This window comes from Scyliorhinus torazame, chromosome 13 (assembly GCF_047496885.1).
Source record: "Scyliorhinus torazame isolate Kashiwa2021f chromosome 13, sScyTor2.1, whole genome shotgun sequence".
Lineage (NCBI taxonomy): Eukaryota > Metazoa > Chordata > Chondrichthyes > Carcharhiniformes > Scyliorhinidae > Scyliorhinus > Scyliorhinus torazame.
The window spans coordinates 78,352,929-78,364,976 of record NC_092719.1 but is presented as its reverse complement, the minus strand read 5'-3'; the positions used below and the strand labels follow the sequence as shown (position 1 = coordinate 78,364,976).

General features: G+C 44.3%; 1 protein-coding gene across 4 annotated transcripts in view; it reads left to right on the top strand.

Moving 5' to 3' along the window:
* The window catches only part of dnai7 (dynein axonemal intermediate chain 7), a 184,643-nt gene that overhangs the window by 171,442 nt on the left and 1,153 nt on the right, over window positions 1-12,048 (top strand). For all 4 annotated transcript variants that reach the window (XM_072471822.1, XM_072471824.1, XM_072471823.1 and 1 more), the window contains 2 exons: window positions 3,234-3,392; window positions 10,305-10,418. In XM_072471822.1, the coding sequence (XP_072327923.1) occupies window positions 3,234-3,392; window positions 10,305-10,418 (273 nt within the window). The remainder of the gene's footprint in view (window positions 1-3,233; window positions 3,393-10,304; window positions 10,419-12,048) is intronic.

The window sequence follows — 12,048 nt, the reverse complement described above, 5'->3', positions numbered from 1 at the left end:
CCGCCCCCGGATGGATCCACACCGAGGTCCCACTGGGTAAGAGCAAGTGTGAATGACGCCGACGGGAATCGTTCTTTTTTTGCAAGGCCGCTCAGCCCATCCCAGGGGGTCCGCGTGTAGCAGCCCCCGATCGGCGCCGTGCTCTCCGGAGAATCGGCGGGGCGGCGTCACGCGATTTGCGCCCGTCCCAGCGATTTTCCGGCCTGGCCTGGGCTGAGGGAATCCCGCCCACAATGTTACTAAATACTGTACATTCGGGCAGTCAGTTTAAAGCTTTTAAACTTAACTTAATGGGGTTACAAAAAGTATGGCGGAAAGAAACCTATGTGGAGCATATAGTGGACAGCACGGTAGTACAGGGGTTAGCACAGTTGCTTCACAGCTCCAGGGTCCCGGCTTTGATTCCAAATTGGGTCACTGTGCAGAGTCTGCACGTTCTCCCCGTGTCTGCGTGGGTTTCCTCCGGGTGCTCTAGTTTCCTCCCACAGTCCAAAGACTTGCAGGTTGGGTGGATTGGCCATGATAAATTGCCCTTAGTGGGGTTACTGGGTTACGGGATAGGGTGGAGGGCTTAAGTGGGGTGCTCTTTCCAAGGTCTGGTGCAGACTTGATGGGCAGAATGGCCTCCTTCTGCCAAATTCTGTGATTCTGTGATATCACTGCAAGGACCACCTGTTCAGAATGACCTGTTCCTGTGTTGTAAATGCTGTGTCCTTCTCTGTTAAAACAGTATTTAATGAAGATGACAGCTGAAAAAAAGTTAACCATTCAACAGGCCAGTTAGCATCTGTGGAGAGAAAAAGAATAAAAAGACTTTAATCTATATGGAACTTTTCTTCGCCGAGAACATGCAGCTGTTGACCTACATTTGAAGTTTAGTCACTGTTGTCATGTGGAAAATGCAGCAACCAATTTGAATACAGCAAGCTCTCACAACAGCAAAAAAGTAGCGTCAGTCAATGAGTGATATAGATTGAGGGATGAGTATTGGCCAGGACACCAAGGATAACTCCGTTGCATCTCTTTGAAATAGTGCCATGGGATCAGATAGCTCATGGGAATTGGGGAAGATGGAGTTTAGTTAAAATAGTGTGGGAAGCTCATCAACTGGTATCCTTCCCCCGATTAGGTTTATGGCAGTTTTAAGATGCAGACATCAGTGACCTTACCTGATGTCAATGACACTCTTGCATAAATGTGCAGATAATTTCCAAGATGTCACCTTAACATCAAACCTGCACATGAGCGCCCTGCAGGCTTCCACGCCAGGCCAGACCAGTCAGGGGTACATCCAGGGCCATAAGTGACACAGCAAAGTTACTTTAAATATTTTCATGCTTTGGGAGTCAGGAGGCGTCCACAGAGTCCCACAGGAAACTTCAGCTTTTCTCTGCTCAAGCCATCTCTTCCCAAATGTTTAAAGGCCATCCTTTAACACTTACCAAGTGCCAGATTGTTTAATCTTTTCTCTGGCAACGGCCTCCACCTGTCTCTTGAATTTCCACCCCCACCCTTTAAGGGCCTCCGGCTCAGGTGCAAATGCACCCTGCCCTGCCGGAGTTGATGGGATCACTGGAAAGGGGAGTTGGAATGGCTCAGCACACTTGGTATCTTGTTGGATGCCCCGGGTGCCAGGCTGGCACTCCTCCTTTTGCGTGCCCGATGGCTCCTCCCTGATTGCTTGGGAGAAGGGACACCTAGAGGGAGGCCAAGATGCCCAGTTTGTCTCTTGCCTAGCCACTGCCAAAATGTGCCTATGGCTAGAATGATGGTGCACATGCCAGAGTTCAATTCTGGCAGAAACTGCTGGACCTTGGGCTCCATGGTGGCTGCCACTCTTCCCAATGGGCAGCTGAAGGCAGGCTTGAAATAGTATAGGCATATGCAATCCACAGATAATTACCACTGCTTTTTATTTTCCCTCAGACAACAGATAGCAGAAATGGATGGAGGATGCCTGCCTCAGAGTCACTGGCAATTGAGTAGGGGTGGGTTGGTGCACAAGGTAGGCATTTCAAATGGTACATGGCATCAAGGTTGTCTGCCCCCTGTGGCCAAATTACCTTTCTCATCCTACATTTCTGGGCCACAAGATTCTTCGCTTTACCAGATTTTTCTTGTTTCCTTACTCTGAGAGTCTGCTGTAATCATTTATACTTCCTTTGGACCCACCTTTTATTTCTACATTTGTCTTATCACTTTTGAATGCAATTATTCCTGCTCCTTTCTAACTTGCTCTGCACTTGGTTACAAGCTGTTCACCTCAAACATCTTTTCGACTATCCACCTAAACTGGTTAACTCTATTTGATGCTGCTGGGCCTGCTGATTGGAATATAACCAGAAAATACCAGAAGCAGAGATTTGTATCCCGTATTTGTGATCATCTGAGTAGGTATTGTTGACCTCCCATCCTGCCTGGTTGGTTCATATTTGGCAAATTGTGTTGGATGACCAGATGAGGAGACTTATACATTATTTTGCACTGGTCTAGTGCCTAGAGCCATGATTACATACACACAAAAGTTAAAATCCAACAGAAAGTTATAGTCCAAAACACAGAAGAATAAATAATGAGAGAGAGAGAGAGAGAGAGAGGGAGAGCGAGAGCAATCTTTTTACTACTTTACGAGCAGTGTTTTCATATGACTCACTTCTTTTTCTTTCTCCTTCTGATTCAGCTGGGCAAAATCAGTTTTTAAACCTCCTGTCTGTATATTCCCAAGAAGGACTTTGTTTGACATGTCTTACAGTCATTACATATTTTGGTCCTTTCATCTCTAAATCCTTCGACACATACAAGATGAAAATAAACAGGAGATAATCTTGTCCTCAACAGGGGTATTAGAATGTCCAATGAGTATCTGGTTGGTTAACAGTTCCCATTTAACTACAGCTAATCAAAGTCCAACACTTTCCATTTTAATACCTTCCTTTCAAGAGTACCACCCAGGAACGAAATTGCCTACAACAGGGAATAGCCAGGAAAATGGCTAACTTCACAGTATCAGGAACTGGGTGACTCATGGCAACCATTTTTTTTTGATCAATCTCTTCTTGTATTTTTTTTTAAACAGACCTTTTTAAAACAGTTGTGTGTTTAGTTGCTGGGTAGATCTCACTCAGGCATAATCATATCATGCAGACACACTCAGGATTTGTGCATATGGAAATTGTCTTAATGATTGTGCTTAGTTAATGCTTCATTGTGGTATGTTTTTATAAAACCCACAGGATCTTTGCCAACTGTGCCCTGTTTCTGTGGTGGACAATATCTCTAATTTAAGAGGAAAGTGGATGTCTGCTTCCTCTTTAATCGTTTCAATGATAAACGCCGGCTTGAACATTTTCCCAGGAGCTGACTCAGAGAAATATGTTCAGATAAATGCAAAGGTGAGTAGATTTTCAAAAAAAAATAAAAATTAAAATGTCTCCGTTTTCTGCTTAGTCAGGAATTAAAATTGTGCCTTGAACTCTAATTGTTAACTCATACTGAAATATGCAGCATCTGCTCATGAGGAACAAAGTTTGCAAAACCCACAATTCCCCAGAGCTCCAGAGAGGTACTCAGTTCTAAGTTTTACATCGCTGTTGGCCAAAGCAAAATGCCTCCCTTGCTAAAATGGATAATTTATTTCTGAATGCGGAAAATGGAATTCACTGAATTGAACAAATCAGCCCTCTGCAGCAGTACCACGTTAGAAATGGTATCCGAAACCCCACAACTGTGTCCCAATGACGAAGAAGCAGATGAACTCCACAATCACAGCACAGCCTCAAATGCCTTGGACAGCCATTCTGTACTCTGCAGTGTTAAGATGCCAAATTTTACATGTCTGGAAGAGTGTCATTGCACTAGAAATGAGGAACTGGATTTTGCAGTTGCTGCACCTCTCGAAACTGCAACTGGAAATGTTGTTAAATTGTTCCATTGTTAAATTTCAATACCAGAAATGTTGGAGAATGAAAGGTTTAGTGAGAGGGAAGAACTGAGAGAGATCAACATTAGTAGAGGAAATGGTGCTGGGAAAATTGATGGGATTGAAGGCGGATAAATCCCTAGGGCCTGCAAATCTGCATCCCAGAGTGTTTAAGGAGGTGGCTCTGGAAATAGTGAATGCATTGGTGGTCATCTTCCGGGATTCTATAGACTCTGGAACTGTCCCTGCAGATTGGAGGGTAGCTCACGTCACTCCGATATTCAAAAAGGGAGGTAGAGAGAAAGCAGGGAATTATAGACCAGCAAGCTTTACATCGGTAGTGGGGAAAATGCTTGAATCCATTATCAATGACTTTACAGCAGAAGATTTAGAAAGCAGTGGCAGGATCAGCCAGAGTCAGCATGGATTTATGAAGGGAAAATCATGCTTGACAAATCTGTTGGAATTCTTTGAAGATGTAACCAGTACAGTTGACAAAGGGGAGCCAGTCGATGTGGTATATTTAGACTTTCAGAAGGCGTTTGACAAAGTCCCGCATAAGAGATTATTTTTCAAAATTAAAGTGCATGGGATTGGGGGATATGTATTGAGGTGGAAAGAAAACTGGTTGGCAGAGAGGAAACGAGTAGGGATTAATGGGACTTTTTCAAATTGGCAGGCAGTAACTAGTGGGGTACCACAGGGATCGGTCTGGGACCCCAGCTATTCACAATACATATTAATGATTTGGATGAGGGAACAAAATGTAACATCTAAGTTTGCAGATGATACCAAGTTAGGTAGCAGGGTGAGTTGTGACGAGGATGCAGGGATCATACAGCATGATCTGGACAGGTTGGGCGAGTAGGCAAATCAATGGTAGATACAGTACAATTTGGAGAAGTGTGAGGTTATTTATTTTGGAAGCAAAAAACAGGAAGGCAGAATACTACTGGAATGGTTGTAAATTGAGAGGGGAGTGTGCACCAGTGGCTGAAGGTAAGCATGCAGGTGCAGCAGGTGGTAAAGAAGGCTAATAATTAGGTTTTCCTTCATTGTGAGAGGTTAGAGTATAGAAACAGGGATGTGTTGCTGCAATTATACAGGGCCTTGGTGAGGCCACACCTGGAGTATTGTGTGCAGTTTTGGTCTTCTTCACTGAGGAAGGATGTTCTTGGTCTCGAGGGGGTGCAGCGAAGGTTTACCAGGCTGATTCCAGGGATGGCGGGGCTGTCATATGAGGAGAGATTGACTAGGTTGGGATTGTTCTTGCTGGAGTTCAGAAGAATGAGGGGGGATCTCATAAAGACTTATAAAAAAACAGGACTAGACAGGGTAGATGCAGGAAAGATGTTACCAATGATGGGTGTATCCAGAACCAGGGGTCACAGTCTGAGGATTCAGGGCAAACCATTTCAGACAGAGATAAGGAGACATTTCTTCACACAGAGTGGAAATAAATCTCATTTATTCATCTTCAGAATATTCTGGTATTTGTCTGTGGAAACAAATTATATTTAAACATTCATTACCACAGGAAGTAGTTGATTCTAAAACTTTGAATATATTCAAGAGGCAGCTAGATATAGCACTTGGGGAAAATGGAATCAAAGGTTATAGGGAGAAAGCAGGATTAGGCTAGAGTTGGATGATCAGCCATGATCGTGATGAATGGGGGAAACAGGCTCGTAGGGCCAAAAGGCTCCTCCTGCTCCTATCTTCTACATATGTATCTATGTATGTTCCAATAAGATTTGGGAATTATGTGTTCATGTGTATGTATGCATAAGTGTCAGGTCACTCACTACTCTGCTTTAGCCTGTGTATCAGACTGACAATGCATCAGTCCACAGCACATAGTGTGATCATTTTAATTTAAAAGTTTGATTATTTCAAACATCTGGGAACCACGAGACACAACATGGTGGCAACAGGTTTCAGAGTGTACAACCCAAGCATTAAAACAAAATAGGTGTTGAATTATATTGAGAAAAATCAACTTTAATTAGAACCGGAGAGAGAATTGTGTGAATTGAATTATCACTTGGTTTAAAGATAGCCAGGCTCCTTTCAAAGAAAAAAAGAATTCATAAAAAGGATGCTGCACACAATAGTATGAAGCTTGGCTTAGCACACAGTTTCCATGTTACTTTGGAAAGCACCACAGCACTTCTTAATGTCATTGAGGGATTTGGGAACAGTGAATGTTTCCAGATCTTTGCACCTTACAACTAATTGAAAATCAAACTTGCGCACTCCAAAAAGGGAGGGAAACAAGGGACATGTCTATTCATACTGAAGGTTTTTAAAGGAGGATATGACTCAATTCGGTACCTCTGCACTATTAGCTAAGCAATTGGTCATCAAATGGAGAAATAGAAAGTATGGCACATTTAAATTTAACCTTCAATTTTGGAAACTGCAAATTACCAAACCATCTCTGCTGCTTTTGATTGGAATACAAAGACAATTAATGATCTACCATCAGCAATTCTTGACAATCCCCCATTTTGATCCTTCATACATCAAATAAAACTTTCTGAAACTGATGTATAGATTAAAATGTAACTGAAGCACAAATATCCCTCAAAACCGTTAAATACAATGACAATGGTCATTATGGGGTCATGATGATCGCTGGCATGATCAGGAAGTAGTACGCTGCCTGAAAGCGTGGCGGAAGCATATTAAATAATTACTTTCAAAAGGGATTTGGATATTTACTTGAAAAGGAGAAACTTGCAGGGCTGCGTGGGTAAAGTACAAAATGGGACTAATTGGGATAGCTCTTTCAAAGAGCTGGCACAGGCCGGATGGATCGAAAGGCTTCCTCCTGTAATCAACAGTATTGTATTTGTACACCTTAGTAAACATCCCAAGGCACTTCAAAGGAGTAACTGAATATGCATAGGGTGGGTTATAGGGGCATGGATGAGAAGGTGGAATTGATGAGCAACCAGTTTAAACAAGTGGGCAGCATGGTAGCACAGTGGCTAGCACAGTTGCTTCACAGCTCCAGGGTCCCACGTTCGATTCCCGGCTTGGGTCACTGTCTGTGCCGTGTCTGCACGTTCTCCCCGTGTCTGCGTGGGTTTCCTCCGGGTGCTCCGGTTTCCTCCCACAGTTCAAAGATGTGCAGGTTAGGTGGATTGGCCATGATAAATTGCCCTTAGTGTCCAAAACGGTTCGGTGGGGTTACTCTGGGTTACGGGGATAGGGTTTAGGATGGAGGCGTGGGCTTAAGTGGGGTGCTCTTTCCAAGGACCGGTGCAGACTCAATGTGCCAAATGGCCTCGTTCCGCTATGATTCTAAGTAAGGCTTTGAGCCAGGAGAAGAGGCATCAAGGGTGAATAATTTATGGAGACAGCTGGATGAAGGAATAGAAGCTCTCAACAGTGGTCAAGGAAGGTGGGGAGGTGAGAGGGAGTGCGGAGAGTAATTTAAAGGAGGCTGGAGTTTTGGGAATAAAGTGGAAGAGCTCACTGCATTGGGTCACCTATTCTTTGTAGATAAATATATTGCAATTGTAAATGTCAGGGGCCGTTGTACATTAAGAAGAATCATAGAATTTACAGTGCAGTGGGCCATTTGGCCCATCGCGTCTGCACCGGCCCTTGGAAAGAGCACCCTACTTAAGCCCAAGCAGCCACCCTATCTCTGTAACCCGACTTAACCTTTTGGATACTAAGCGGCAATTTAGAATGGCCAATCCACCTAACCTGCACATCTTTGGACTGTGGGAGGAAACTGGGGTACCTGGAGAAAGTCCACGCAGACACAGGGAGAAAGTGTAACCTCCACACAGACAAGTCACCGGACACTAGAATTGAACCCAGGTCCCTGGAGCTGTGAGGCATCAGTGCTAACCACTGTGCCACCATGCCGCACAAGGATTTGGTATGATGGGCAACTTAGGAAAGTATCAGACTGGAGCGGTTAGCAGCATTTGGCATCGGTGGAACATGGGAAACAGATGGCACGGATTCAAATTGGAAGTGACAGATCTGGGTACGAGCTTGAGCTGCAGGAAGGGCAAAATTTTCAGTGTTATGGTGAAGAAGTTGGGGGTTCAGATAAAATTCAACTGTTTTGCTTATTCTATATGAATCATGAAATTATAGAAATCTGAAGTAGGCAATGATAGAAGTGGAAGTCAGCAGCCTCAGTCTGGGAGTATACGGGATTTGAACACCAGTTCCAGCTCAAGTCAGACACTGGGCTTTGAGAGGGTGCTGTTTCTTGATTTTTATTTTCCAGATGTTGATAATCACAAACTGTTTGGGGCGATTTTGCGCTCACGTTTGCAGAGAAAGGCGTTGTGGGTGCAAAATCTCTCAAGAGTCAGGAAACAAGATTCTCACTGGCCACAAAGGGCGGGAACCTCATTCAAATATATTTCAATAATTTACATATTATTAAAGGGCCTATATGCCATCTGATCATCCACTTCACTGAATATTCATATCAGCTTTACAAAGATGGGAAACTGTCAAGGGATTCACGCCAGGGGCACCAAGGTCACTATAGCCCTGGGGATGGTGGAGGAGGGGGTAGAGTAGGGGCATGCCTTGCCACTGCCCCCTCGCATAGGTTGACATTGCCAGGTTGACTGCCAACCTGTGCCAGGGCAGGCTTCTGGGGATGAGGGTTCGCTTAATGTACGTTAGTGGGCGGGTGGGAGGGAGGGGAGGGAAAGGAGTGTCAAGGCCTTTAAGGGTGGGGGTGAGCAGGCGATGCTGCCGTGATATTGTGGAGTTTAAGGGGGCCCAATAATTGTGAGCCCCCAATAATTGTGCAGTGGAGTGCCAGATAATCTGGACTGGAACCTTGGCTGTACACCTGGAGAGCCCGACATTGACAAATTCTGGGAAAATTCCACCCTGCAGATTTATTTTTAACATGTTGTCTGGATCAAAAATGGAACAGAGTTGAACTGCCTATGGGCAGAAATCTATGATTGATGTATCCCAACATTTCTCGGATGGGAAAAGCAGGATGGGAAAGGCAAAGTGCAGCCTGCCTGCTGACATACTGACTTTTTAAGCCAAATTTCAACCATTTTGGGGTGAAAAAAGGGCAGCATCCATGAGACTTTTGCCTGGCAGCAAGCTCAGCACCTGAGAAATCGGGTTCTATTTTTAAAGTGCACCCTGATCTGAAAAAAATAGGCCCCGCCCCCTCCCCCACCACGGACACAGGAGACCCCACCCAAAACCTCCCCAACAAAAGCACCCCCCCTCCACGGGCATGCCAACCCCCCGCTCCCCTCAGCACTGCCCCCTGATGACCATTTGCCAGGTCCCTGCTGATCCAGACCAGATGTAAACCCAGCAGACATGATGTCACTCTGGCGGGGAGTGCATTCCTTACGTGGGGGAATGATAGTGGGGAAGCCCGCTAATGATAGTTAAATATATGGTAACGAGGTGCTAATCTTGCATGGACACCCATTACATCAGTGATGGGGAGCAGGGAAATTCTCAACGGGAAATCTCATTGACAACTCCCGTTGTATTCTCCAATCTGCCATGGGAGTGTCCCTTTAAGAAATGTTTTTGTCTTATCGCATGACTGCAGTGATGTCATTGTGTGGGTGGAGCTAGGCTCGGCTTGAGTTTTTACTTTTGATTTGAGTTTTGGACTGGTTTGAACTGCACAGTTTGAAAGAAGTGTTTCTCTATCTTCATTTTAAAAGATTTTTCCAGACTACTTGGGAACTTAAAAGAGATGATTGCTTTCTGGAAGGAATTCAAACCTGCTGTTTGAGAAGGGGAACAGAGTATCAATAACAAGTCTTGTTAAGATGATGTGCCAGAATGCCGTGTGCTAGGCCATACCTTTGAAAAGGGGTTTCTTGTTTTACTTGGATTTTGTTATTGAATTGGAACTGTTAAGGGGTAATTCATTCAGGGTTATAAGATTACTGTAGCTGTGTGGGGTCTATGTTGTAGTTGATAAAAATTCTTACTGTGTGTGTTTATACAAATGTGAACTAAATTCATAGAATAAAGCTTGATTTTTTGATTAAAAGCACCTAAGTAATCGGTTGAATAACACCTCAAAGGCAGGCTCTTTGTGCTCATCTTAGCCAAAATCAAATAAATGTTATAGGTCAGGTGGACTCCATAATACATTTTGGAGTTGTTAAATCCTGGCCCATAGCAAATTCCAGTGATTTTCCCACCTGTTGAAAACAGACGGAAAATCACGTCTGCTTACATCACTTCAGTTTCTACTGCAGCTGTGAATGTGGTCTCTAGCTAGTTATATTGATCTACAGATGATACAATATATAACATAATAAATAACAACCATTACTTTCTTACATCAGGTAATATGGGCTGGCAATTTTGATCAAAATGAAAATGTGATTTTGTACCACAGAACAAGCAATTGACTCTGCACTTGTACACAGAGATGGCCCTTGTGAGCTCTGCCATAGCTTTACGTTGCAGTAAATGGAATTTTACCTCTGACCACGAGGAAATATTGCTGCAGGTAAATATAACAAAAACTTGCACTTGAAGAGCACCTTTAATGTCATAAAATATTCCAAGGGGATTTGCACAAGTGTTATCAAAAATTAAACCAAGCCCAAGGAGACGATACCAGAACATATGACCATTAAAAAGGTACATTTAACACAAATCTGATGATGACCATTTGGTGCTTTCCCACCACTGCATTCTCTGAAACTAGTTTTTAAAAGAGAAGATTGAACACTATTTCATTTGGCAGTGCTGTATTTTAATTCAAATGTTTATTCTGTGGACACTCCGTCTCACTGCCCTGAATTTCAATCAACCCACTGGACGCCAGTGGTGGTAGCAGGAGTACAATCAGGCTAGGTCCACTTACTGGCCCAAGTTGCTCAGTCCCCTCCCGGTACTATTCCATCTACACCAATCATCGAACTGGCCGAGTTTTCCCACAACGGTCCCGTTTTATAGACAAATTTCACTCCTGATGACATCATGTGCATCGTGACATGACCAAAAGAATGTTCTGGGGGTGGGGGCGCGCACATGCAGATTTTGATCTACAAGCCATAGGAGACCCAGACTGATCAGTCGAGGTCAAAGTAAGTTATAAAACAGTCTTGAGAACCTCTTGTGGGCCAGGTCAAATTGATCCAGCAAATATGAGCCACATGATTCTGGGTTTAAGCCCCACTCCAATACCAAAACACAAAGCTCAAGGCTGACACTCCAGTGTAGTACTGAAGAAGTGCTACACTGTCGAAGGTGCCGTCTATCGGATGAGCTGTTAAGTCTCATCTGCCTGCTCAGGCGGATACAAGGGACCTCATGGCACCATTGTGATGAAGAGCAAGGGAATTATCCCTAGTATCCGGGCCAATATTTATCCCCAAATTGATACCACAAAAACAGATCAGCAGACCATTACCACATTGCTTGTGGGAGTTTGCCATATGCAAATTAGCTGCCAGGTTTCCTGCAGTACCTTTCAAAGAGTACTCCATTGGCTGAAAAACAGTTTTTAAGATGTCCAAAGGTTGTGAAAATCACTACATAATTGCTGGGTGGAATTTTCCAAAAATTGCAGAGTGCTGGATCAGGTGAGAAAGGCAGTGCGAAACTCGTTGGTTTCGCAGGTGCCTTTTAAACGGCACTCTTGTGCAATTTCAAAGTGCTGCCGAGGATTACACAGCAAGCTTATGGGCGGGGGTAGGGGTCTTCTAAACCCATCAGCAAAGCTGGGATTCATAGATCAGGGCCCCCTTTATTCAAAGTTAAAGAACCCATTTAACCCAACCCACCCAGACATCGGGAACCCTGGCACACAAGGGGAACAGCCTCAAACGTTCAATACAGAGGGCCAACCTCCACCCAGGCATCAGGGTGACCAGAACCGCGCCTTCCCCCCCCCCCCCTCCATCTTCGCCAGCATTGAGGCACCCCCCATTACAAGGATTCACACCACCCACCCCTCCCACCCCCCTCCCCACCCTGATAATGGAAACTTGCCCAATGGGATTACCTGGAGACTCCATCCCCTGGCAGTGCCAACCTGGAGCATCAGGCAATGCCCGAAGATATGGCGCCAAGCTGTTTAATTACATTTAAATGTATTCTAATTTATTGAAATCAGGTTCATACCCTTTCTG